Source organism: Ptychodera flava, chromosome 17 (assembly GCF_041260155.1).
Source record: "Ptychodera flava strain L36383 chromosome 17, AS_Pfla_20210202, whole genome shotgun sequence".
Lineage (NCBI taxonomy): Eukaryota > Metazoa > Hemichordata > Enteropneusta > Ptychoderidae > Ptychodera > Ptychodera flava.
In genome coordinates, this window is record NC_091944.1 from 32,891,157 (window position 1) to 32,915,591 (window position 24,435).

General features: G+C 39.0%; 3 protein-coding genes across 4 annotated transcripts; all 3 read left to right on the forward strand.

The window, feature by feature from the left end:
* The first annotated feature begins 940 nt into the window (after nucleotides 1-940).
* On the forward strand, nucleotides 941-14,403 carry LOC139116100 (aqualysin-1-like). Of its 2 annotated transcripts, XM_070678639.1 has the most exons (10): nucleotides 941-1,053; nucleotides 1,333-1,471; nucleotides 1,856-2,002; nucleotides 2,308-2,437; nucleotides 2,699-2,805; nucleotides 3,246-3,387; nucleotides 3,780-3,964; nucleotides 4,692-4,700; nucleotides 13,388-13,550; nucleotides 14,119-14,403. In XM_070678639.1, exons 2-10 carry the CDS (start codon nucleotides 1,349-1,351, stop codon nucleotides 14,256-14,258), a joined length of 1,146 nt encoding a protein of 381 aa, XP_070534740.1. In that variant the 5' UTR covers nucleotides 941-1,053; nucleotides 1,333-1,348; the 3' UTR covers nucleotides 14,259-14,403. The 2 variants fall into 2 exon arrangements, with proteins under 2 accessions (XP_070534740.1, XP_070534741.1); XM_070678640.1 differs by lacking the exons at nucleotides 13,388-13,550; nucleotides 14,119-14,403 and adding an exon at nucleotides 5,418-5,708 and having other exon boundaries at nucleotides 4,692-4,862.
* LOC139116101 (uncharacterized) lies at nucleotides 9,616-12,605 on the forward strand. Its single transcript, XM_070678641.1, has 7 exons — nucleotides 9,616-9,681; nucleotides 9,957-10,094; nucleotides 10,491-10,636; nucleotides 10,937-11,066; nucleotides 11,336-11,441; nucleotides 11,889-12,030; nucleotides 12,406-12,605. Exons 3-6 carry the CDS (start codon nucleotides 10,541-10,543, stop codon nucleotides 11,989-11,991), a joined length of 435 nt encoding a protein of 144 aa, XP_070534742.1. The 5' UTR covers nucleotides 9,616-9,681; nucleotides 9,957-10,094; nucleotides 10,491-10,540; the 3' UTR covers nucleotides 11,992-12,030; nucleotides 12,406-12,605.
* A 3,951-nt stretch (nucleotides 14,404-18,354) lies between the features above and the next one.
* On the forward strand, nucleotides 18,355-22,709 carry LOC139116395 (aqualysin-1-like). Its single transcript, XM_070679031.1, has 6 exons — nucleotides 18,355-18,378; nucleotides 19,091-19,246; nucleotides 19,543-19,684; nucleotides 20,240-20,424; nucleotides 20,813-20,984; nucleotides 22,175-22,709. The coding sequence occupies exons 1-6, from the start codon at nucleotides 18,355-18,357 to the stop codon at nucleotides 22,312-22,314; spliced, it is 819 nt and encodes a 272-aa protein (XP_070535132.1). The 3' UTR covers nucleotides 22,315-22,709.
* Nucleotides 22,710-24,435: the final 1,726 nt, after the last annotated feature.

A 24,435-nucleotide genomic window follows, 5' to 3' on the forward strand; every position in this document is an offset into this window, starting at 1 on the left:
CTCTTCTGTAAAGAACGATTCACGTGCGCACACGTGCACAGCTGTGCACAGCTGTGCACATGGAGTTTTTAAAATAATTTTTCCTCATGAAGTGGTTTGATACTCTTAATTAAATGATAAACTAAACTACGAAGTTTATCAATGAATGTTTAGAATACATCTCCCCTTCTAGTTACGAATACTTTAATAAATTATCCTTCTTGCTCATCTACCAGTTTATTTATTATTTATTATTGCTTTTTTCCTTTTGCGACATAAATCTATCAAAATATCCCCCACATCTCCCGGCAATTGCACTTCCCTTTAGTTTAGACACTATAGTACGTAATAACGATCGGAATGAATGGTTCACCGACGGACCATACAAAATTGACACGTATTGTTCACCCAAATAATCGGCCAACCGAGGCCAATGCTCATCAACCATGCACATTAAAGTTACCTATGGTACCTCAAAACAAGATCTCATTTATCATTTACAAATCTTCACTCTGTCTGACATTTTCACTTGAAGTCCATCAGAAAGCAAGAAAAGATAGCTTATGATTTTTGTACCAACTTATACCAAATTGCATGTATTTGTTGATGTCAAACTCTGTGGACAATTCAAAAATATGAACATGCAGCGAATCATTGAAGGTGAAACTATTCCGTTTTTAAATGTCTCAGAAATTTAGACGCAATTATCAGGTAGTATATTTGTTGTAATAATTTTTATCCTCCAACTTATTCTGTGGGAAATCTTCACTAAACATCAGCTCTGCATGGTAGTTTTCATATGTTACGGACACATAATATGCCGAGTATTTTTCATGGGTATCTCGCATACCGCAACACATGTGTAACACGTGATTTGCGCAGTCTGCGTAACTTACGAAACTTGGACCCGCTTACAATCGCAGACCGGATAAAATTTGTAAGATAACGAAGGAAGTGATGGCGTAAGTGTTCGTAATCTACACATCTTCCGGCAAACATTCGGCATTTCGGATAGTATATAAGAGTCAAACATTCTTTCAGTCGGCCACACTGTTGGACTCACAGCCAAGAAAGGTAAGTCTTCAGACATCATTTACACCTGTAACATTTTGCTCATGTTAATATTTTGTCTAAATCATTTTATAGAATCAAGTCGTAGTGAATGATTTCTCTTACTTTCTGGTTTCGTTAAGTCGTCTTTGCATTCTTTAGTCGACGTCTCTGAGAGACTGAACTACATCAAAGCTATCTCACATTTTCAAATTAATTTCTTCTTATGAGAGCTTAGTAACAATGCGCTTGTGGTGTTTGGATCCCTGTTATTCAAAATCAGACTTCTTTCTCTTTTTACAGGAAATTCTAAACAAACATGAAGGTCGCCGCGCTGATTCTTGCTTTGGCAGTCACTGCCTACGCTCGTCCTCTCATCGCTCCACTTCACAGAGGAGACACCAACAAACTCATCCCAGGACGTTACATTGTCCAGTTGAAGGTGATTATAGTCCTGCATGTGAATTCTTCCAACCCATTCAAATTATTTGTACCATTCAGTCTTTGCTTTATCCCAATTTATTTAGTAATATGGTTAAAGTTATACGACAGCAAGACTACTTAGGGAGAAAACCTTACACGGGATTTTTGTTAAGAAAAAATGTATATTATTGGAACAGGGAATTTCCGCGAGCAAGTCTGGGTTTACCAATAATTGCCAGTGATTAAAATGAAAACTCAAATGGCCGCCTTGTTATGTTTTGAACAAATGATGGGATAGGTTATGTTAGATTTCAAAATAGATAAATTGGGACCCACTCATTTTGTAGCCTGAGATCGAACACCCGTTCCACATTCACCGTTGATTTTCTTCTTTAACTTACAGGATAGTGCCAGTAAGTTGGACTTTGATGCCGTTGTACGTCGTGTTCAGGGTATGGCTAAGGACCTGTCTCTTGGCATCCATTTCCACAAGAGACTCTCCGCCATGAAATCTTTCGTCGCTGAAATGTCAGACAAAGCTTTGACCTTAGTAAGTAGCAAATATGTCCATCTAGTTTGTAGAATGTCGGTAGAGTATATAGCAATGGTATCTGCCAAGCACCAAATAAATATATTTTTGCGGTGTGCATTGGTATGTTGAACGACCAATTATATTCTGTCACAGTAGTCGCCTGAATTCGATATTTTCCAATCAATACATGTTCGAATCGAGGAACAAATTCTCTTCAACACTGTAGTACGCAAATTGTCTTTTTTGCCAGTAACAACGTGATATTAATCTCTTCTAAATTCCTGGCGTCGTTGTCTGAATATGGTCGCTTTCTGTCATTGCAGGTACGCCATTTTGACGAAATCGAGTTCGTTGAACAGGATGCCATCTACAGCATCAACGCTGTTGGATCTTGGGGTCTGGACAGAGTTGACCAAGTCAATCTCCCATTGGACGACACTTACACACCAAGAGGTACTAACAAAGTTACTTAGCGAATGAAGGAAGACCGAGCTACTATTGAGTTTTTGCTGATAACCTAATTTTCTGATACTTCAAAAAGCCATACATGCCATTTTCCATCCTAGATCGTCGAGCAAATGTTGATATCTGTTGTCTATCTCGAGAAATGTGCTTATAGAGACTCCTTGCTTAATGCGAATTACACCGACAGTGAGAAAGAAACGTTTTTCAGTCGATAGGGTGTAATTACATCACGTGACTTGTAATTTTCAGGTGACGGTGCCGGTGTCAACGTTTACGTCATCGATACTGGTGTTCTCACTTCCCACAACGACTTCGGTGGACGTGCTGCTGCATTCTATGACGCCCTCGGAGGAAACGTGAGTCAAAAACTACAAAACAATTCCAAAACAAAACAAAACCAACAAAAGCAATACAACACTTATGATACACATAAACAAACAGATCTCAAACAGCGAGCAATACACTGCTCGTAGTTCTGATTTCAAGTCGCTGAAAGATTACAAAAACAGGCAACGTGCCAACGTTTACGTTCAAAATGTCATGTGTAGTTTTGTATTGCTATATTTGCAAAATGTTTGCCTGTAATTCAGTGCTTGTTACACCAGTGCCTTGAGTTCATGACTGTTGACAACATACAGGACCAACAGATATTTAACAGTTAGCATTTGACATGATGACACCGATTCACCGCCATGAAAATACTTTATTATAACTTACCACACCAAGCTATATATTACTACCAAAATAATCATGATTTTTAAAACTCTACCTATCATCTGTTGTATTGATATTTCAGGGCGAGGATTGTAACGGTCACGGAACTCACTGTGCCGGTACTGTTGGAGGTACAACCTACGGTGTTGCCAAGTCAGCTTCCGTCTATGGCGTCCGTGTTTTGAGCTGTCTGGGATTCGGCTCTACCTCAAACATCGTTTCTGGTAAAATTATTTTTGTTCTAAACTGAGCCGATCTTGATGATGTCTCTGCATTTTATAGCGATGACACGTACTTTCTTAAATTGATATTTGAATTGACTATACAATTTTTCCCGCGTGAATCGCCATCGTCCGAGACATTCGCCGGAATCCGAATCACTCAGAAACCAATGAACTATCGGACGGAAATTTTGTATACGATCTTGACTGTAGTCAGAGTTGTTTAGCTCATAGATGTTTAAAACGCAGTTCATAATGGAAGCTATACTTTAGTTGTTAACATTATTTGTTGTAGGTCCATCTGTAGATCGACTTTTATATATATTATCGTTTTCATTCAAATTGCACATCATGAGTAAAGTCTGGTGACATAATGCACATACTCGGTTCCACAGGTATGAACGAAGTTGCTTCAAGCGGTGCTTTGCCCGGCGTTGCTTCCATGTCTCTTGGAGGCGGTGCATCTGTTGCTCTGGATAACGGAGTCAGAACACTTGTCAACGCTGGTTTCACAACTGTGGTCGCTGCTGGCAATGACAATGCCAATGCTTGCAATTACTCACCAGCTAGAGCTGCAGACGTAAGTATACATGCACTCGTTATTATTTCCCCTATAGCTGCACTCAAGTCAACCTCAAAATCAGGTAATTTGAATATTTGTATTCAAGACTTCAAATTTCAACGGAAACTATCTTTCTTAAGAACTGTTTTTTCTGTGTTTCTGAAAATCATAACCATTGCTTCAGGAGAGATCATTTATGCTGATTTTTTTCTTTGAATTCTTTTTAGAAATGTTGCTTGGACTTTGGCGCCAACTTCTTAAAACAAATATAATCTACCAACACATACGGTAAAGCCTCCATAATAAAGTGCTGTGTGCATTTCAAAGGACGGCGTTCTCTGTAACTTTGATCATGAAATATTAGTCACCAAAGGTCTGCAAAACTCCATAACATCATTCAAACACATCCAACAAACTCCCTACATGGCGAAACTATAGATCAAGGTAGAATGCGTCGAGAGGACAGATATCCAGACAAATTTGAATGGTGACACGTGATTTTAATTCTTGATTACGCAAGAGAGCGATTAACCCTTTCACCCCCAGTTCCCTGTATACAGGTCCAACTTACCATAGAAAACAATGGATTTTGGACAAACCATGGTGGTGAAAGGGTTAAAAGTTTCCACAGGGAAAGATTTGAGCGAAAAAAATTAAGTCTTCGAAGTCTTTCGAAGCGCGTACTACTGCAAAAAACTCAACAGGTAGCCGAAACTGAGATACCTTCCTCATTCTTCCCATATAGGCCATCACTGTCGGCAGTACCACCAACTCCGATGCCAGTCTTCTTTCTCCAACTACGGTACCTGTGTCGATATCTTCGCCCCTGGATCTGACATCACCAGCGCCTGGCACACCGGTGACGATGCTACCAACACCATCAGCGGAACCTCCATGGCTTGCCCACACGTTGCTGGTAAGATCATCGATTCTGACCAGGAAGTAGAATAGCCAAGTGTGATTGTGGATCAGTTTTCACAACAGCACATCATTACCCTGCATGGAGGATGCTTGTCAGCGTCCTTTCATTCTAAAACAACTTGTCGGTTATCGTTCAGGACTATTGTATTCAAATAGTTATTCCAGGTGGATCCATTTTATGTCTGTCGCATAATATGATGCGATAGCATAGTTACTTTGAAGGGCGACTGATATCATATTAACACATGCACAAGTTAGACATTTGCTCTCTTCGAAAGGTTGGACGAAGCAAGTTAAAACAGCTAAAACATGTAACTGCAAAAATGTATAGTATGCCAATAATTTGCCATACTTTTACTTTTGACATTCTTAATTACGTTTCTCCACGTTTCTTGTCCCGTGGGACACACAGGGCAAGCCACTGTGTTTCTTTAACGCTTAACGTACTATTTCAAACTTCATCGATGTACAAAACATTGATGTAAAAACATCAATATGTTTTCACATCCAGCACCAAGTAAAACTTAATATTGTCTCGCTATATTTTCAGGTGCCGCAGCTGTTCTTCTCGGAAGCAACTCTAACATGACCCCAGCCCAGGTCACTTCTCAACTCCTGAGCGAAGCTTCAGCCGACAAGATCAGCCGTCCAGGAGTCGGCTCCCCCAACTTGCTCCTGTACATCGGATAAGAAACTCCTTGCTCTAGTCAGTCCAGCATCGGACGATACAGCGTATCTTCACAATTGACGACTGTTTGTGGCATTATTCCCATGAAGTTGTAATTTTCAGAATTGCAATTCGTGCTTTTTTAGTTGCAATAAATGTTCATTAAAATCAAAATATTGACTGTTTCTTCCTGAGCGTTTGTGCAGGCAGTTGCGTGTAGAACGTTCAACTTGGTGTTTGAAAAAGTAGTTACAAAATACAAATCACAGCATTTGCCACTTCCTACGCTTTTGAGCTCAGTTGTTTTGCAGAGAATTCATTGTTTTAAAGGGCCCAATACTGCCCTTGAACCTCAAATCGTAACAGTATCCCTAAACTATAAGCAACGCCCTTCTTAAAGAGAAGCATCTCCATCTTAGAGGCATAGTGGCCATGATGGCTCATTAACGTCATGGCGGCCTTGATGGCTCGATATGGGCATAGAGATCCTGATGGCTCGATAGGGGCATAGAGGTCCTGATGACTCGATAGGGGCATAGAGGTCCTGATGGCTCGATAGGGACATAGAGGTCCTGATGACTCGATAGGGCGTAGAGGTCCTGATGGCTCGATATTGGCATAGAGTTCGTGATGACTCGATAGGGGCATAGAGGTCCTGATGACTCGATAGGGGCATAGAGGTCCTGATGACTCGATAGGGGCATAGATGTCCTAATGGCTCGATATTGGCATAGAGTTCCTGATGACTCGATAGGGGCATAGAGGTCCTGATGACTCGATAGGGGCATAGAGGTCCTGATGACTCGATAGGGGCATAGAGGTCCTGGTGGCTCGATAGGGGCATAGAGGTCCTGATGGCTCGATAGGGCATAGAGGTCCTGATGGCTCGATAGGGGCATAGAGGTCCTGATGGCTCGATAGGGGCATAGAGGTCCTGATGGCTCGATAGGGGCATAGAGGTCCTGATGGCTCGATAGGGGCATAGAGTTCCTGATGGCTCGATAGGGCATAGAGGTCCTGATGACTCGATAGAGGCATAGAGGTCCTGATGACTCGATAGGGGCATAGAGGTCTGATGGCTCGATAGGGGCATAGCGACCATGATGGCTAGGATCCTTGATTACAACCGGGACGTAATTAGCTATACAATCTGTATCTTTCTTTTTTTCTATCGCAGACTTTATCGGCATTTCTGTAAGCATGTTAACAATCAAACTCGATTACATTCTAATTGTTCTTACATGTTGATAAAGAAACTTAGTTTCTTTTTAAAAGTAGTGCACGAGAAAGAATAAGAAAAAAAGTTACTTCAACATCTGTTTACCACTTTTACAGTATAAGTGTTTGTACTGATTAAAAAAAAACCTAGACTGAAACACATTGTCAAAAATCATTGCTTTACCTAGCTTGCAAAAATAACCGTAAAAACGGTGCTGAAGTCAACTTCAACCTGATCAAAGGAAGCAAGTAAAAAGGAGAAAAACTTCCAGTGTTGCAAATTTTCTGTTGATTTTGTGCATAAGATTTTGAACACTTTTTCTGCATCAAAGACCAATAAAAATCTTTATATTTAAATTGAAATATATCTTTCTGTTTTCCAGAACTGTCATTTTTTAATATTGTTGGTTTTGATTTATTGACAACAATTATACCTCTTGTTCGTGACATAATCCGTATGCATTCGTTTGGTAAGGCGTGTTTAATTATATTACATTGCATCATCCAGTTTCTTTTATTTTTAAGTTTATGAAATATTTCCCTTTCTTTCAGAAGTCTTCCATTTATTAATAAATCGGCAACATGTATAATACCTGATCTAATCCATTCTTTTTAAAGAAAAGAGCTTTATTTTCAATTTTATAAACATTTCCACAGATTATTTGATTAGCGATAGGATTTGGATTATGAACTAATGTTTGACTTTCGTTAATCTCATGCCAAGATGAAATCACTTCTCTGTAAAAAGCTGGTAGCATTTTTGTCATTTCGCGTAACATACATACAAATGATCTTGGTATATTTACAATATTACTGAATCTGTAATTGGTAGCATTTGCCAGGTAGCGTTTGTGTTGTTGCCTAACCTGTCTACCCAACAACATTTTAGAGCTTTCAAATGAGATTCAGTGTCAATCGTTTGTAGTCCACCTTGATCTAATTTATTGATTATGATTGCCCGTTTTACTTTTCCCTTTTTGCCATCCCATAAGAATTCATAAAAGATTTTGTTTATTTTTGCAATTGTATTGTTTGGAATATCAATCATTGAAGCAACATAGGAGATTTTTGACATCGCTAAACTTTTTAAAACTGTGATTTTACCAAAGAGGGATAAGTATCTTTTTTCCAAGCACACAACATGTTTTCCACTTTGTCTATTTTAATATTCCAGTTCAGCTTGACGGTTTCACTTTTACAATGACCGAAGTATATTCCCAGTGCTTTGATAGGTTTGTCTGGCCATGAAATATATCCTAAATTCATTTTGTTTTTCCACTTTCCCAATTTAAGACCTTCTGTTTTATTTCAATTTAATCCAAGTCCCGAAAACTTCCCGTACTCATCAATTAAATTTAAGACTCTAAAGCTGCATGTCATTTGCCATCTGTGTTATTTTAATTTCTTTCTGTTCTGATGCGTTTGTAACTTTAACCCCATGTATATCTTTATCTTGTTTTATTTTTGTTCCTGAACGACTTATAAAAATAAAAGTGCAGAAAGTAGACATCCTTGTCTTACTTCTCTTTCAATTTAATGCTACTTGACAGTCAACCATTATTTGCCGCAAAACGTTTTGAATCTTTATACGTTTGATCCAGTTTATGAACTGTAGACCAAAACCAAATTTTTGTAAAACTGCTAACAGAAAAGAATGATCAACAGAATCAAAAGCTTTATAGAAATCTAGAAAAACGATTGCGCCACCTCGGTTGTTGGTCTCTAAGTATGTAATTACATCTTCAATCGTTCGCACATTTTGACCTATATACCTTCCTTTTATATAGCCAACCTGATCTTGATCGATTATGATTGAAATTACTTTCTTCATTCTTTCAGCGAGGACCATGGATAAAATTTTGTAATGGTGATTTAAGAGAGAGATAGAACGCTAGTTTTTGTAAATTCAAACGGGATTCCTTTTGTGAATCAGGCTTATTATGCTTATTTCCGAGATTCAGTTCAATGTTTGTTTAAATAGCTTTCACTATATGATTTGATCATAATTTAACTTAAGTCTTCCAGAATCTAAGGTAAAATTCAATCGTTAAACCGTCATCTCCTGGTGTTTGTTGGTTTTCATTTTGAATATTATTTGTCGGCATTCATTTTCTGTGATTATTCCTTCACACTTTTCAGCTTCTTCGTTTGTCATGCCTCTTTTCAGTCTCACTAGTTGTAAATATCTCCGCAAAGCGTTTTCCTCAGAGCTATTTCTGGTGCTTTATATAGCGTTTGATAAAATGTTTTTCGGCTCGTATGATTTCATCTAAGCTTGTAATCACCATCGACCAATAACTTGTTGATTTGTTTCTTTCTGAATGTTTTTCTCTCCAGAGCCAAAAAGTAACCTGTTTTTCTTTCACCTTCTTCATAATACTCTACTCTTGCTCTGATTAGAATACCTCTGAGTTTATTGATATATATTTTATTCAATTCGTGCTTGATTCTGTATATTTTACTTTTAGTTATTTGCTATTACTTTGACAACTATTCAATTTTACCTCTAAATCTACTATCTCTCTATGTACTATAATTTTTTTGTTTGCTGTTTTTTTCTTCGAGGAAGCAACTGACTCCTCTCTCATTCGTTTTTTAATTACATCTTGACTTGTGCCAGAGTTACACTTATTTTCACATTCCTTCTTGTTGCCTTGTTACGGATAATATGCCGGGTATATTCATGGGTAGATCGCACACCTCAGCACAGTTGTGTAACACGTGAGTTGCGCGCGCAGTCTTCGTAACTTACGAAACTCGGACCCGCTCACAATCGTAGACCGGATAAATTATAAGATAACGGAGGAAGTGATGGCGTAAGTGTTCGTAATCTACACATCTTCCGGCCATCAGTTCGGCATTTCGGATAGTATATAAGAGTCAAACATTCTGTCAGTCGGCCACACTGTTGGACTCACAGCCAAGAAAGGTAAGTCTTCAGACCTCATTTACACCTGTAACATTTTGCTCCATGTTAGTATTTTGTCTAAATCATTTTATAGAATCACGTCGTAGTGAATGATTTCTCTTACTTTCTGGTTTCATTTAAGTCGTCTTTGCATTCTTTAATCACAGAGAGACTGAACTACATCAAAGCTGTCTCACATTTTCAAATTAATTCTTCTTATTAGAGCATAGTAACAATGCGCTTGTGGTGTTTGGATCCCTGTCATTCAAAATCACACTTCTTTCTCTTTTTTACAGGAAATTCTAAACAAACATGAAGGTCGCCGCATTGATTCTTGCTTTGGCAGTCACTGCCTACGCTCGTCCTCTCATCGCTCCACTTCACAGAGGAGACACCAACAAACTCATCCAGGACGTTACATCGTCCAGTTGAAGGTGATTATGCTCCTGCATGTGAAATTCTTCCGACCCGTTCAAAATATTTGTACAATCCAGTCTTTGCTTTATCCCAATTTATTTCGTACCATGGTTAGATTTATACTATAGGAAGTCCATTTAGGGGAAGAACCTTACAAGGGTTTTTGTTAGGAAAAATGTATATTTGGAACAGTGAATTTCCGCGAGCAACTCTATATTTATCAATAATTGCCAGTGATTAAAATTAAAATTAAAATTAAAATGACTGCCGTGTTCTGTGTCGAACAAATTGGATGGTTACGTTCGATCGCAAAGTAGATACATTGGGGATATATTTAAGAAATACTCGTTTTGTAATCTCAGATCGAATATCCGTTCCACATTCACCGTTGATTTTCTTCTTTTTACTTTCAGGATAGTGCCAGCAAGTTGGACTTGATGCCGTTGTACGTCGTGTCCAGGGTATGGCTAAGGACCTCTCTCTCGGCATCCATTTCCATAAGAGACTCTCCGCCATGAAGGCTTTCGTCGCTGAAATGTCAGACAAAGCTTTGACCTTGGTAAGTAGAAAATATGTCCATCTATTTTGTAGAAAGTTAGTAGAGAATATAAAATGGTGTCTGCCAAATATTATATTTCTGCTGCATTGGTGTGCTAATCGAGCAATTTGAATTATTTTCCAGACGGATATATAGTCGCCTATATTTCCGATCAAAATATATTCAATTCGAGGAAAAAATCTTCCTTGATGACGCAATAGCAAGCAAACTGGGTTTTTTTCGACCAGTAACAATTTAACGTTATCGTCTGCTAACTTCGTAGCGTCGTTGACTGAAGATGGTCGCTTTCTGTCATTGCAGGTACGCCATTTTGACGAAATCGAGTTCGTTGAACAGGACGCCATCTACAGCATCAACGCTGTTGGATCTTGGGGTCTGGACAGAGTTGACCAAGTCAATCTCCCATTGGACGACACTTACACACCAAGAGGTACTAACAAAGTTACTTAGCGAATGAAGGAAGACCGGGCTGTTATTGAGTTTTTGCTGATAACCTAAGTTTTATACATCTGAATACTTCAAAAAACCATACATGTCATTTTCCATCCTAGATTGTCGAGTAAATGTGATATCTGCTGTCTGTCTCGGGAAATGTGCGTATAGAGACTCTTTGCTAAGTGCGGATTGCATCGACAGTGAAAAAGAAACGTTTTCCATCCTATAGGAATTTCATTACATTACGTGACTTGTAATTTTCAGGTGACGGTGCCGTGTCAACGTTTACGTCATCGATACTGGTGTTCTCACTTCCCACAACGACTTCGGTGGACGTGCTGCTGCATTCTATGACGCCCTCGGAGGAAACGTGAGTCAAAAACTACAAAACAATTCCAAAACAAAACAAAACCAACAAAAGCAATACAACACTTATGATACACATAAACAAACAAATGGTAGACAGCGAGCAATACACTGCTCGTAGTTCTGATTTCAAGTCGCTGAAAGATTACAAAAACAGGCAACGTGCCAACGTTTACGTTCAAAATGTCATGTGTAGTTTTGTATTGCTATATTTGCAAAATGTTTGCCTGTAATTCAGTGCTTGTTACACCAGTGCCTTGAGTTCATGACTGTTGACAACGTACGGCCTACAGGACAAACAGATGTTTATGAGTCAGCATTTGACACGATGAAACCGATTCACCGCCATGAAAATACTTTATTATAACTTACCACACCAAGCCGTATATGGATACCAAAAGTAATCATGATTTTTAAACTGGTCCTATCATCTATTGTATTGATATTTCAGGGCGAAGATTGTAACGGTCACGGAACTCACTGTGCCGGTACTGTTGGAGGTACAACCTACGGTGTTGCCAAGTCAGCTTCCGTCTATGGCGTCCGTGTTCTGAGCTGTCTGGGATTCGGCTCTACCTCAAACATCGTTTCTGGTAAAATTATTTTGTTCTAGACTGAGCCGATATTGATGATGTTTTTGCATTTATATAGCGATGACACGTACTTTCTTGACTTTATTTCGACTTGACTATACAATTTTTCCCGCGTTAATCGCCTTCGTCCGGGACATTGGGCGGAATCCGAATCGCTCAGAAACCAATGAAATTTTGTAAACGATCTTGACTGTAGTCAGAGTTGTTTAGCTCAAAGATGTTTAAAACGCAGTTCATAATGGAAGCTATACTTAAGTTGTTAATATTATTTGTTGTAGGTCCATCTGTAGATAGATGTTTATATATGATAATTTAATTTAAATTTCACATCGTGAGTAAAGTCTCGTAACATAATGCGCATGCTCGGTTCCGCAGGTATGAACGAAGTTGCCTCAAGCGGTGCTTTGCCCGGCGTTGCTTCAATGTCTCTGGAGGCGGTGCATCTGTCGCTCTGGATAACGGCGTCAGAACACTCGTCAACGCTGGTTTCACAACTGTGGTCGCTGCTGGCAATGACAATGCCAATGCTTGCAATTACTCACCAGCTAGAGCTGCAGACGTAAGTATACATACACTCGTTATTATTTTCCCTATAGCTGCACTCAAGTCAACCTCAAAATCAGGTAATTTGAATATTTGTATTCAAGACTTCAAATTTCAACGGAAACCATCTTTCTTAAGAACTGTTTTTTCTGTGTTTCTGAAAATCATAAGCCATTGCTTCAGGAGAGATCATTGATGCTGTTTTTTTTCTTTGAATTCTTTTTACGTTGCTTGGCCTTTTGGGGGCCACCTTCTTAAAACACTACCTGTACGTTTGGAAGACTTTTTCGTTTATTTGCTGAACAGAATACTCATTTGAGGAGAACGGCGATGCGATGCATTAATTTCTTAATTTCAATAATGTATCTGAGCTATGTAGATAACGAACTAAGCACTGTTGTCTGTATAAATATATTCTACCACACATACGGTAAAGTCTCCATTAGAGAGTGTCGTGTGCATCTCAAAAGGACGGCGTTCTCTGCGACTTTGATCATGTAACATTAGTCACCAAAGGTCTGCAAAACTCCATAACATCATTCAAACACATCCCACAAAATTATTAGGCCTACATGGCGAACTATAGATCAAGGTAGAATGCGTCGAGGGGACAGATATCCAGACAAATTTGAATGGTGACACGTGATTTTAATTCTTGATTACGCAAGAGAACGATTAAAAGTTTCCACAGGGAAGATTTGAGCGAAAAAATTAAGTCTTCGAAGTCTTTCGAAGTGTTATACTACTGCAAAAAACTCAACAGGTAGCCGAAACTGAGATACCTTCCTCATTCTTCCCATATAGGCCATCACTGGTCGGCAGTACCACCAACTCCGATGCCAGGTCTTCTTTCTCCAACTTCGGTACCTGTGTCGATATCTTCGCCCCTGGATCTGACATCACCAGCGCCTGGCACACCGGTGACGATGCTACCAACACCATCAGCGGTACCTCCATGGCTTGCCCACACGTTGCTGGTAAGATCATCGATTCTGACTTGGAAGTAGGATAGCCAAGTGTGATTGTGAGGCAGTTTTTACAATAACACATCATTACCCTCAATGAAGGATGCTTGTGAACGTCTAAATGACTTGACCGTTGTTGTTCTGGACTTTTGTATTCAACTCTGTTTTCTGCATCAAGTCATCACGCCAGGTCGGTCTAGTTCAAGTCTGTCACTTAATGTGATGTCAAAGCACCTCTAGTTTCAAGGGCGACTGTTATCACATTAGCGCGTGCGCAACTTTCTTCGTTATTAGGCATTTGCTTTCTTCAAACTTTTGGACGAAACAAGTCAAAATTGCTGAAACAGGCAAACGCCAAACTTTGCAGTATGTCAAGTAATTTTCCATACGTTTACTTTGGACTATTTTTGATTTAAATTTCTCCCACGTTTCTTTAACGTGGGACATAGAATACAAACAACAATTTTCCTTTAACGAGCTATTTCAAACTTCATCTGGCAATGACGGTTCATATGCAAAACATCAATGTTTTCACATCCTGTGTCAAGTAAAACTCAATATTGTCTCGCTATATTTTCAGGTGCCGCAGCTGTTCTTCTCGGAAGCAACACTAACATGACCCCAGCCCAGGTCACTTCTCAACTCCTGAGCGAAGCTTCAGCCGACAAGATCCGTCTTCCAGGAGTCGGCTCCCCCAACTTGCTCCTGTACATCGGATAAGAACCTTCTTGTTCCGGTCAATCCATCATCGGACGATGCAGCATTCCTCGACAATTGAAAATTGCTTATGGCATTAATTCCCATGAAGTTGTAATTTTCAGAATTGCAATTCGTGCTTTACAATAAATGTTCATTAAAATCAAAATGTCGACGTGTGTCTCATCCTGAGCGAGTGTGCAGGCAGTTGCGTGCAACGTGAAAAACAGTAATTACAAAATACATATCACAGCATTTGCCACTTTCTACGATTTTAAAATATATATACTTAAATGGACTTGTGAGCTTAGTTGTTTTGCAGAGAATTCATCGGTTTAAAGGGCCCAGTCATACTTGCCCTTGAACCTCAATCGGTAACAGTATCCCTAAACTATATGTAACGCCTTCTTAAAGAGAAGCATCAATCCAAGGGAGGCACTATTTCCAAGTTTTATTTCTCCATCTTAGAGTCATGGTGGCCATGATGGCTCATTAAAGTCATGGCGGCATTGATGGCGCGATAGGGGCATAGCGGCCACGGTGGCTCGGATCCTTGATTACAACCGGGACGTAATTGTCTGTACAATCTGTATCTTTCTTATTTCAGTAACTACTTTACGACCCGGCCTTCTGCACAGTTAAAACACTACTCAGCTTTACTATTGATGAAAAAATATCACCACAACCGGTGACAGTTGGAAGATACCGCAACTCTTGGTGTTGTTCATTTGCAGGTCAAAAATAATTACAATCAATCAATCAATGCCCGTCAGATTATTACCAGTAATACGAAACTTTGCAAAGACAGGTGCAATTCAGGAATAATTCAACCTGGCTTAAAGCATAGACCAAAGAAAAAAACGTTGTCGGATCTATGCTTAAAGTATATGTCAGGTATATGGTTAGGTTGTAGAATCATAAGTTACCGCACAGGACAAAAACACTCGAGACTATCTAATAGTTTGTGCTTATTAAAGGACTGTCCAGAATGCAACTGGTGTTTCAACTCTAAGATTTTTTGCTTCTTGGTTCCGAATGGCTTTGCAGTGAAGCTCCAGCAACAGTAGCATTTGGGCTAATTCGCATAACACTGGATCCGAATTTTTATGGTAACTTGGTTTTGCTTTGGGGCTTAAAGTGTGTAATTGAATTAGCTAAGTGCAGCCCTACATTGAACTGGTATAAATGTAGGCATTTGTTACGGTTGCCACTCAGCTGTCAGCACTGTTGATGTACTGCAGCTAGCAGCTGTGATAAATACAACTTCACTGCATCGCACAGCCATGGCAGATTCGTCAAATCTCGTGTCATCATTTGCCGAACTATAAAGTGCTGATTACCGTAAAGTTGCCCATGTGCAAGTATGTTGCGCTGTCGGATGCTTAATAATATCCCATTCTTCTTCAATTATCTTGCGAACAGTAAAATGAATAATGTCATGACGCTTACAAATGTATTGTTACAGACTCCATAGGCAACTGGATATAATTTAATAAAATCGAGAGTTCTTAAAGGAAAGTTATGATAATGTTTAGATGATAAAACCCGTTACAATGAGATATACAATGACTTGACACTACAGATACTCTCCAGGGAGACGCGTGACCCAGTCCTTAAAATAGCACATCAACGTATTATCTCAGTTCAAACTTTAACTGATTACTGAATGGAGATGAAAATGGTTGAAATTGTCAGTAACTAAGATCTTGGGATCTCATAGCCATACCTCATAGCAACAAGGAAAAAAACTGGTCACTGGTTTTAAAGAGGACTCTGGTCCACAGGATTGAACACATATACAATTTTACCTGTCCTCGATTGCCTAACACCAAGAAAAAACAATCTCAGATATGACAAACCCATTCGTGTTTCCATTTTCACAGCTTCACACTGACATCACTTTCAATTTATTAAGGATCACCATAACCTAGATTTAGGGCTGCATACTCGCAGCAGATTTATTCAGAGAATGGCGCACAATTTTCAACTTTTTCGGAAGCAAAATTAGACAGTGTATTCGAAATTTATGCATGGTTAGCTATTTAAAACTATTCTACCTGAAGTTTACCGTATCACGAGAAAATTGAGATTCGACATGAACTTTATGAAGTGACCCCTGGGAGCTCTCAATTGTAAATTGATACAACAATCTACCCTGAACTCTAAGCATTTCCTGAGAATATGACTTTCGTTCAAGGTATGGAGAGATGTGATCTTCTTGACTTGCTACTGTAGTAATATCGTATCACTGCTGCCAACGCATGAGTTTAATATTAACTTTACTTACTTTTCACTATGGGGAAGTTTTCGATATTACAGTTTAGAATATTCTATTCGTTATCAGTTGTATAAGCTCAGTACTACTTGACTGTACTGAAAACTCGATATCGCGTTTAAAAATCCTGGTCTGTCTTTCGGAAAATGGCTTCGCAAACATTTTGATCTCATATTCGCAATTATCTGGTGTGTAACAATTCAAAAGGCCAGTACTGTTAACATGTTCAGGTAGTTGTACCATACTGGAAAATAAAGACATTACGTTTTTAATCGGAGAGAGATCGCTTTATGCAGGACAGTGTCGCAAGAATTGTATTTCCAGAAATAGGGTCGGCAAGTAACATCCTTTAAACAGATCTGCTCGTGTTCTGTGAGTCCACCAGAACTTTACAGTTCGATAGTTTCCCACTGGCTTGTTTAAACTAGCTCTTTGTACGTGACTAATTAACTTTTATAGGTATACACACCTCGAACTTGAAAGATTTAAACTGTTGCCGAAACTTCCTGTAGGGAAACTTTAAATCATCCCCTTCCGTACTCAAGAATAAAAAACCGGGGTCACCGTGCAAAATGTGATAATAAAACTCAAACTGTCAACTTTTACAAGTTAGGCCGATAAAAACTTAACTTTACAAACTGAATTAGTCTCAAAATGAACCCCCACAAGTGGTAGACCAAAACAGTATTTTGAAAGTCCGAGAGTCCGAATATCTGTGGCCGTGAGATTTTCTATCATTTCGTAGCTTGTTGGGTTTGACTTACGTCACCGTTACATCCGGATTAAGTTCGGATTAAGACATTATATCACAATCTGGCATCCTTGAGGAGATACAGATAATATATGTAACTGGTGGAAGATGAAAAGTTACAACTCCATGGTTGGATGGTAAGTAGAAGATTCTTATTTTGGCAAGTTAATGTTCTTATGACAAGTTAATGTCATAGGACGACGTGAATGACATTCATATTGGATGAAACATTATACAAACTTACACCAAGCGTAACACGTTATCAAGGATTCTCTTTCTCTGCTTCGCATGATATAAAATGAAAGTCTATATATTCTGCAATTCTCCACAGAAGTAAATCTACGCTCTACTATACTTTTAATAACTTTCTAGCCCGCAATAATCAAGTTATTACCATGTACATTTGATTTCTGTCAGCAGAAATTCGTCACAGCTGTATGGAAGATGAAGGTCGCCATCTTGGTTTTAATTTTGTCTGTGTCTGCGCACGCTCGCCCGTTGCTTGCTCCGCTCTATCAAGGACGAGATTCAAGTAGAATTCCCGGGCGATATATTGTCACTTTTAAGGTTTGTGTTCTTAATTTACATTTCAAAACGTTAACTTACACCAGGATGTGCAAGAGTGAAAACTTACAATGTTTCGAGACAACTCTTCAATTTCGATGAGATATTGCCATAAGTATGTACTGTAATTAGTTTTTAATGGAATGAGTTTTCTTCATGTATAGATTAATATCATTATAGAAAGCTATAGAAAGTCGCTGTTAGTAAGTCTAAACCCTTGTAAACACTGTGGAACTAATCGTCATGCCTCATTGAAAGGCTATTAAAAGAATCTTCAGCAATGAAGCTTTTTCTGTGAATGGAGAAATACCAACAGAAATCTCGACTGGAAAGAATCCTTCTGTTGTATCAGTAATCAAACGAACGAATGCATTTCTATTTTTATCGTCTGCTATTTCGATTAAACAGGATTCGTTGAGTAAAGAAGACAAAGTCATTGCCATTGACCGGGTGAAGCAGCTCAGTAAGGTCAAAGGTCTTGATGTCCGATTTCAAAAGCAATACCAACGTATCCTGGTTTCGTAGTAGAAATGAATGCGGCCGCTCTGAAAGCGGTAAGTTTGACTCTGCCGGGCCTAACCCCTACCTTAGACGTGATTCTGGTATGTTCCTTCTTTGTGTCAGATATGTGAAGGAAGAATACACAAATTGAGTATTATCATACGCACATTGAGTAGAATGGAATGATTACGCACATTGAGTAGAATGGAATGATTACGGGTGGCAAATTTTAATTCCCTTCTTCCAATGATGTTCGGTTGTATCCCATTGAAGGCAATCGTTCTTTATGAAATGACACTATAATACCAACAAACCAAACTTCAAACTGTGCAATTCCCGATAATTAAGACAAAACCAACAATGAGTAAACTTTTGCTGAAGTACCCGATTCTATCGTTCCTGGCACCCCTATATCGAATAATTTTCAATCTTAGATTGCTTTTTATATTGTAGATGCGTCAATTTAACGAAATCGCTTACGTCGAGGAGGACTCGTTTTACAGTATTTCTGTTGTCACATCCTGGGGCCTTGACCGTGTCGATCAGAGAGACCTACCATTGGACGATTCGTTCACGCCACGAGGAAAGACAGCAAAGTATCTTTAAATATCTTGCTGATATGGATGCTGTATTTAAACGTATTGAATTTTGATTTGACAGTAGACACATACAAGAATTAATGTTAAAGGAACAAATCGTATTTATAATACCCTTTGGCTATTTTGATATAGTGGTGAATCAAATTTCATACTATAACTGCAAAAAAATCTCAGAAACAATCAGAAGTTCTTATATTCTTTGCATGCCGTTTCAGGTGATGGAACCGGAGTCAATGTTTACATCATCGACACCGGTATTCGCATTACACACATCGATTTCGATGGGCGAGCCCAATTCTTTTATGACGCCCTCCGTGGTAACGTAAGTATGCTTGATGCCCCCTTCAAATATAGTAAAGTATAATATTTAATGCCTTTGAAAATTACCATATCTCAATGGAGTTGTATGAATCGAGGAGATCCATAGTCCATACCTGTCATTGTTTTAGACAAGTTCAATAACAATCTTCATAGGTGTGTGGGGCGCACGCGCATTACAAGTTTATGCAAAGACGAGATTTGAGTTCATCATCATTGACAATTTTACGCTGTTTTTTGTGGATTTGTTGGCTTCGTCCTATCTCTGATCCTGACCCTATCTTATCACTCTGTTACTAGGGCAACGACTGTAACGGACACGGTACACACTGTGCAGGTACTGCAGCAGGCTCGTCATACGGAGTAGCCAAGTCGGCCTCGCTTTGGGCTGTCCGAGTGTTGAGCTGTATCGGCTTCGGCTCGAACAGTGAAGTCATTGATGGTGAGCCCAGCACACTTTGGTCAACTTTGCCCAGAAATGAAATTTGTTACGTAGTTTGGTCAAACTTTTATCGCATTCTTCTTCAAGTTTCCGCCATTTGTACTTTACCGAGACCACCAAACACAGTCCCTCCGCCAAACGGTGGATTGTGTTCGGTACTAGCTTGCATCATAGAACCTTGAGTTTTCTCTATTGCTGCATGCACGACAAGTAAGATTGATTATAATCTAACTATTTTGCTGAAACCACGAACGTAATTGAAGTAAAGTCCTTGTTCCCACGTTCCCACATCGCGTTCCATCGTTTTTTGACTTTATAAGCCTAAACTTTGACGGTAAAACACATCAGGCGACAGTGTAACCACGGCAGACAGATCATGATTTTTGAACTCTTTATATTATAACCTCGTCGTCATCATCGCAACCAGTACACGGGGAGACTGCACTGAATTTTCAGAAAATTCATCATACAAAATGGTAGTGCCGCGTGACCAGCAAGTTTAATGATTTGATACACTTTGTAATACGTAATAAACTTTTCAATTTCTATAAAAAGGTATTGACCAGGTTGCCTCGTTTGGAATCACGCCAGGTGTAGCGTCCATGTCGCTAGGTGGAAGTATTTCAATCAGCCTTGACAACACTGTGAACATTCTGAAAAATGCTGGCTTTACTGTCGTAGTGGCTGCTGGCAACAGTAACGACGATGCTTGTAACTATTCACCATCGAGGTCTGCCAGTGTAAGTGAAAAGTCTCGAACGTTCTCGCGCCGAGTAGTCTGTCATTTTGACATCAGCTTAAAAACATATTGGTTTAGTAACGAAAAAGATAGGACAAATAACGATGTTACATTGTTTCCTATTGACATCCATTTTGATGCAGAAATTTTGAATATTAAGTATGTACTATATGAGATAAATCCGTCTGTCATAAACCAAATTACTAATTTTTATCTAGATCATATTGGTATTGAAAGGGTCATTCTCTGTTAGATAAGACATTTAAAATGTCCCACGCGAGAACGCCTGTAACTGAATCTTATCCAAAATGTTCTCGCCTTGTGCGAGAATTACGATATTTGGACAAGGAGGAAATTACACAATGCCCATATATTCTTATTTATTACAGGCAATAACCGTAGGTGCCACCACTACAAGGGACTCACGGGCGACTTACTCCAACTACGGTCTGTGTGTGGACATCTTTGCTCCTGGCTCTGATATCACAAGTGCCTGGCACACGGCTGACGATGCTACGAACACGATCAGCGGCACGTCCATGGCTTGCCCGCATGTGGCCGGTAAGTTCATTTATCGCGCCCTTTGTGTCCTAGTGATATATCCTTACTATATCCCCACCCTTGTCTGACACGCTCTCATGGTTGTAATTGCGTATAAAAAAGCTTGAACCAGCCAAGAAAACGGTCCGTTAAAAGTCCAAGCATTAATAAATCTATAAAATAATGTCGCAATTTCGTCTAATTGTCATTCCTAACAAATCAAGCGACACATTATTAAGATGACAAAGATCGCTCCGCGAACCCTTCAATTTGAAAAGCTTACAGAGTTAGCATCTTGAATATCTGTTTGTAACCCTCTCACTTTCCTAACCCTTACTTTTCACGCCGTGCAATGTTATTATCAACCAATCTTAAGACTTTTCCGTAGGAGAAGACTCACATCAAGGTACTGAGTTCGCGCCTCGAAAGACAAAATTTTGTTCAAACTTTCCTCACGCAAATTTTCAACCATTCTCTTTCAAAATCAATAGTGAAAATCGTGGTCATTGCGCAAACTTTGTTACTAGAGAAAAAAATTACCCAATATTTATCGATTTTAAAATAAAAATGGCAGCCATCCCTGTGTTATAGTATGGAGGACAATAAAATTCCCGATATTCAAAAAGTTAAGATATATGGTGAAAATGTTTCTTAATCCAAGAGCTTTAAAATAAGTCTCCACAAGAGGTAGGCTAGAAACGAATATTGTAAAAGTTTAAGAGTCAAAACACTGTCCCCGAGGAGTATTTAAAGTGTAAAATGCGGCTGCTGATGTAAGTATTCATAAGTACTGCCGTCAACTCCGCAATCCTACATTCCAACTCATAATTTAGTGAAGTGTTAACTTTAGTCCCTCCTCACAATCAGTCTGATAATTCACCTTATCATTACATTACAACTTTGTCAATACCAGTGACTTTTGTGACGTCATACACTCAGATTATTATTGATAATGTATCCGATTATCCATTGTGGATCCAGATGTTTTTTACGTCGATAAATTCACTAAAACTATAAAATAATAGCAATAATGTAACTCTCCCGACCCATAATGGACTCCAACTTTGCACTCCAATATATACTCGGCGCAAAGTTTGTTTTCGTCAATTATTGGCCGAGAGAGGGGTTACCTTATTACTTAAACAATGTCAGCCATAATAATAACCCGCAATACAGCATTCCTTTTAATCAAACAATTGTTTTCCTTACAGGAGCTGCCGCTGTGTTGCTGGGAATGGACCCCTCTATGTCCCACGAAGCCGTCAAGGCTCAGCTTCTTCAAGAATCCTCGATAGATAAAGTTACATTGCCAGGCTCCAATTCTCCAAACACACTCCTCTTCATCGGCTAAATGTGAACCGCTGTGGTCCATCAGAGTCACATTAACTTTCCATGTTTTTGTTGTTTGATGGTGAATTATTTGCGTTTCAATAAAGTTGATAAATTACTGAGTCTCCAATCTTTTCGAGTTATTACATTATGTATGAGCCTGGAGGGGCATTTTTGCTCAGGAAAACGCTCCTGGAAAATGCTTGACCAAATCCTGTTTTCCTGGAGTATCTTTTCAAATGTAGAAAAATCTGCAAGGGCAGAGTTTCATTGTGATACGGCCTACTGCAATCCGAGTTTTCTACAATCTTGTCGAACAGGTAGAACCATAGGTTCCTAAAGGCACAGTCCTCGTGATTAAAGTACTCTTATAAAGATGAACAGTTGTAGACACAAATAAAAGGACAAAAGTAGCAATCATTTTGTTTCGCTTGGTATGTTTTTTTAAAGTTAGAATGTGTGATTAAGCAATACACCACACCTAGCGACGGTATACCACGAGATTTTGACCAGTTCACGACATATACACGAGCGATAGTGAGTGCATATATGGAATGAACTGGTCAAAATCTCGTGGTATACCCGTTGCTAAGTGGTTTATTGCTATTATATCATAATATTAAATTGAAATTCTGGCGTGAAATGTCAAAAAGGAATTTTTCTCTAACTGAGAACTCGCATGTGTTCCAATCGTGCATGCTGAAATGTAGCACGGTAATGTAGCACGTTAAACAACGTTCTGTTACATTGAAAGCCACCGAATGTAGTCAATTTACATGATGGCTTTACGTATAATGTGCATCAATATAATACCAGTGTGCTGATGGCGCAAATACCGCCATCTGATTGGTCAAAGCGTGAATATAACAATGCAATATTTACAGTGTAGCTCGGTTGGAACCGGCACGGCTCTCAGCTGGAGAAAAAAAACCTTTTGACGTTTCGTGCCAGAATTCAATTTAATATCATGATATATAATAACCTCGATTTTTACTAGTTCATTCGAGCTATCGCTTACATGCACATATGTCGCGAACTGGCCAAAATTTCGTGATGTACCCTCAGCGGATGTGGTTTATTGCTGAAATAACGAGATTAATGTATGCTATTTCCACCCTGAAATGTCAAAATCGAATTAATGCATATGGTGGCATCATTCCATAATACCTGGCTACTTTCAGCAGGTGCTGTAAATCGAATTGCGTTCGTTGAAAGTCACTGAAAGGCGAATATGAAAGCAAGCCGTTATGGTCCAATATGTCATGTTGGACTCTAACGAGTAGTTCATTCATGTCAGTCACTTTAATTAGTTTCATTACTTATACGAGGCCCGGACAGAGTTGCGTTGAGGGCGAGCCATCTTATAAATTGAGAATATCATTCTTTTCGGACGAAAGATGTATTTGACAATGTTCGTAACTTATAAATTCGTGAAAGACGTAAATCTGCTGCAAATGTTAGCCTTTAGTTGATGATAAATCTCTGATTTTTAGAAAAATGTACGGCAGGAATTTATACAACTATGTGACGTATGCTTTTGTGTGTATGTCTAGCCTGAAGACATTACACTACTCTCGGTATAACAATCGTCGTATTTCTTCGCAAACTTCACACGGGATATTTTTGAATAAAAAAAGACAACGCAAAAAATCTCTCGAAATCATCTTTCTAGTTGAAATCTGTTTGCTTTGGGAAGTCTTTATAATATGTAGTATTTTGCATTATTTGAATAGCAGCTTAGGATGACGTCAGCATTTTCAGTCTTGTCGAAAGAAGACGGTAGAAGCTAATCGACTTTACACATCACTTTCGCAATTTGTGAAGGAATTGCCACTAGAAGAGAAATGCAAAGTAAAAACCGACACCCATATAATCAACAGTCATAACACTCAGTGTCTTGCATCTGAGTGGGTTACTTCCTGCACAGAGCTGCTATCAAGTAGATTTCGAATATCAAGTTAAAATGAATAGAATTCAGGGAGCCTTTGCGTTCGTTACAAAATGGTGGGATATGTTTTGAGGATTTGTTCCTGGTAGGGTGAAAAGTTCGTGTTTTTGTAAAAATGTAGGCTAAAATGAGAAGAAAAGCTTTGCCGTTGGCAAGAGATGACCCATGGGCATTTCAATTAGTATATAAAACTTT

Coding starts and splice junctions, on each gene's coding strand:
- LOC139116100 (XM_070678639.1), top strand. CDS start 1,349: ATGAAGGTCGCCGCGCTGATTCTTGCTTTGGCAGTCACTGCCTACGCT. Junction 2,806..3,245: donor ATGACGCCCTCGGAGGAAAC/GTGAGTCAAAAA, acceptor TTGATATTTCAG/GGCGAGGATTGTAACGGTCA. Junction 13,551..14,118: donor GGCTTGCCCACACGTTGCTG/GTAAGATCATCG, acceptor CTATATTTTCAG/GTGCCGCAGCTGTTCTTCTC.
- LOC139116101 (XM_070678641.1), top strand. CDS start 10,541: ATGGCTAAGGACCTCTCTCTCGGCATCCATTTCCATAAGAGACTCTCC. Junction 10,637..10,936: donor CAGACAAAGCTTTGACCTTG/GTAAGTAGAAAA, acceptor CTGTCATTGCAG/GTACGCCATTTTGACGAAAT. Junction 11,067..11,335: donor CGACACTTACACACCAAGAG/GTACTAACAAAG, acceptor TGTAATTTTCAG/GTGACGGTGCCGTGTCAACG.
- LOC139116395 (XM_070679031.1), top strand. CDS start 18,355: ATGAATGCGGCCGCTCTGAAAGCG. Junction 20,425..20,812: donor CACCATCGAGGTCTGCCAGT/GTAAGTGAAAAG, acceptor TATTTATTACAG/GCAATAACCGTAGGTGCCAC. Junction 20,985..22,174: donor GGCTTGCCCGCATGTGGCCG/GTAAGTTCATTT, acceptor TTTTCCTTACAG/GAGCTGCCGCTGTGTTGCTG.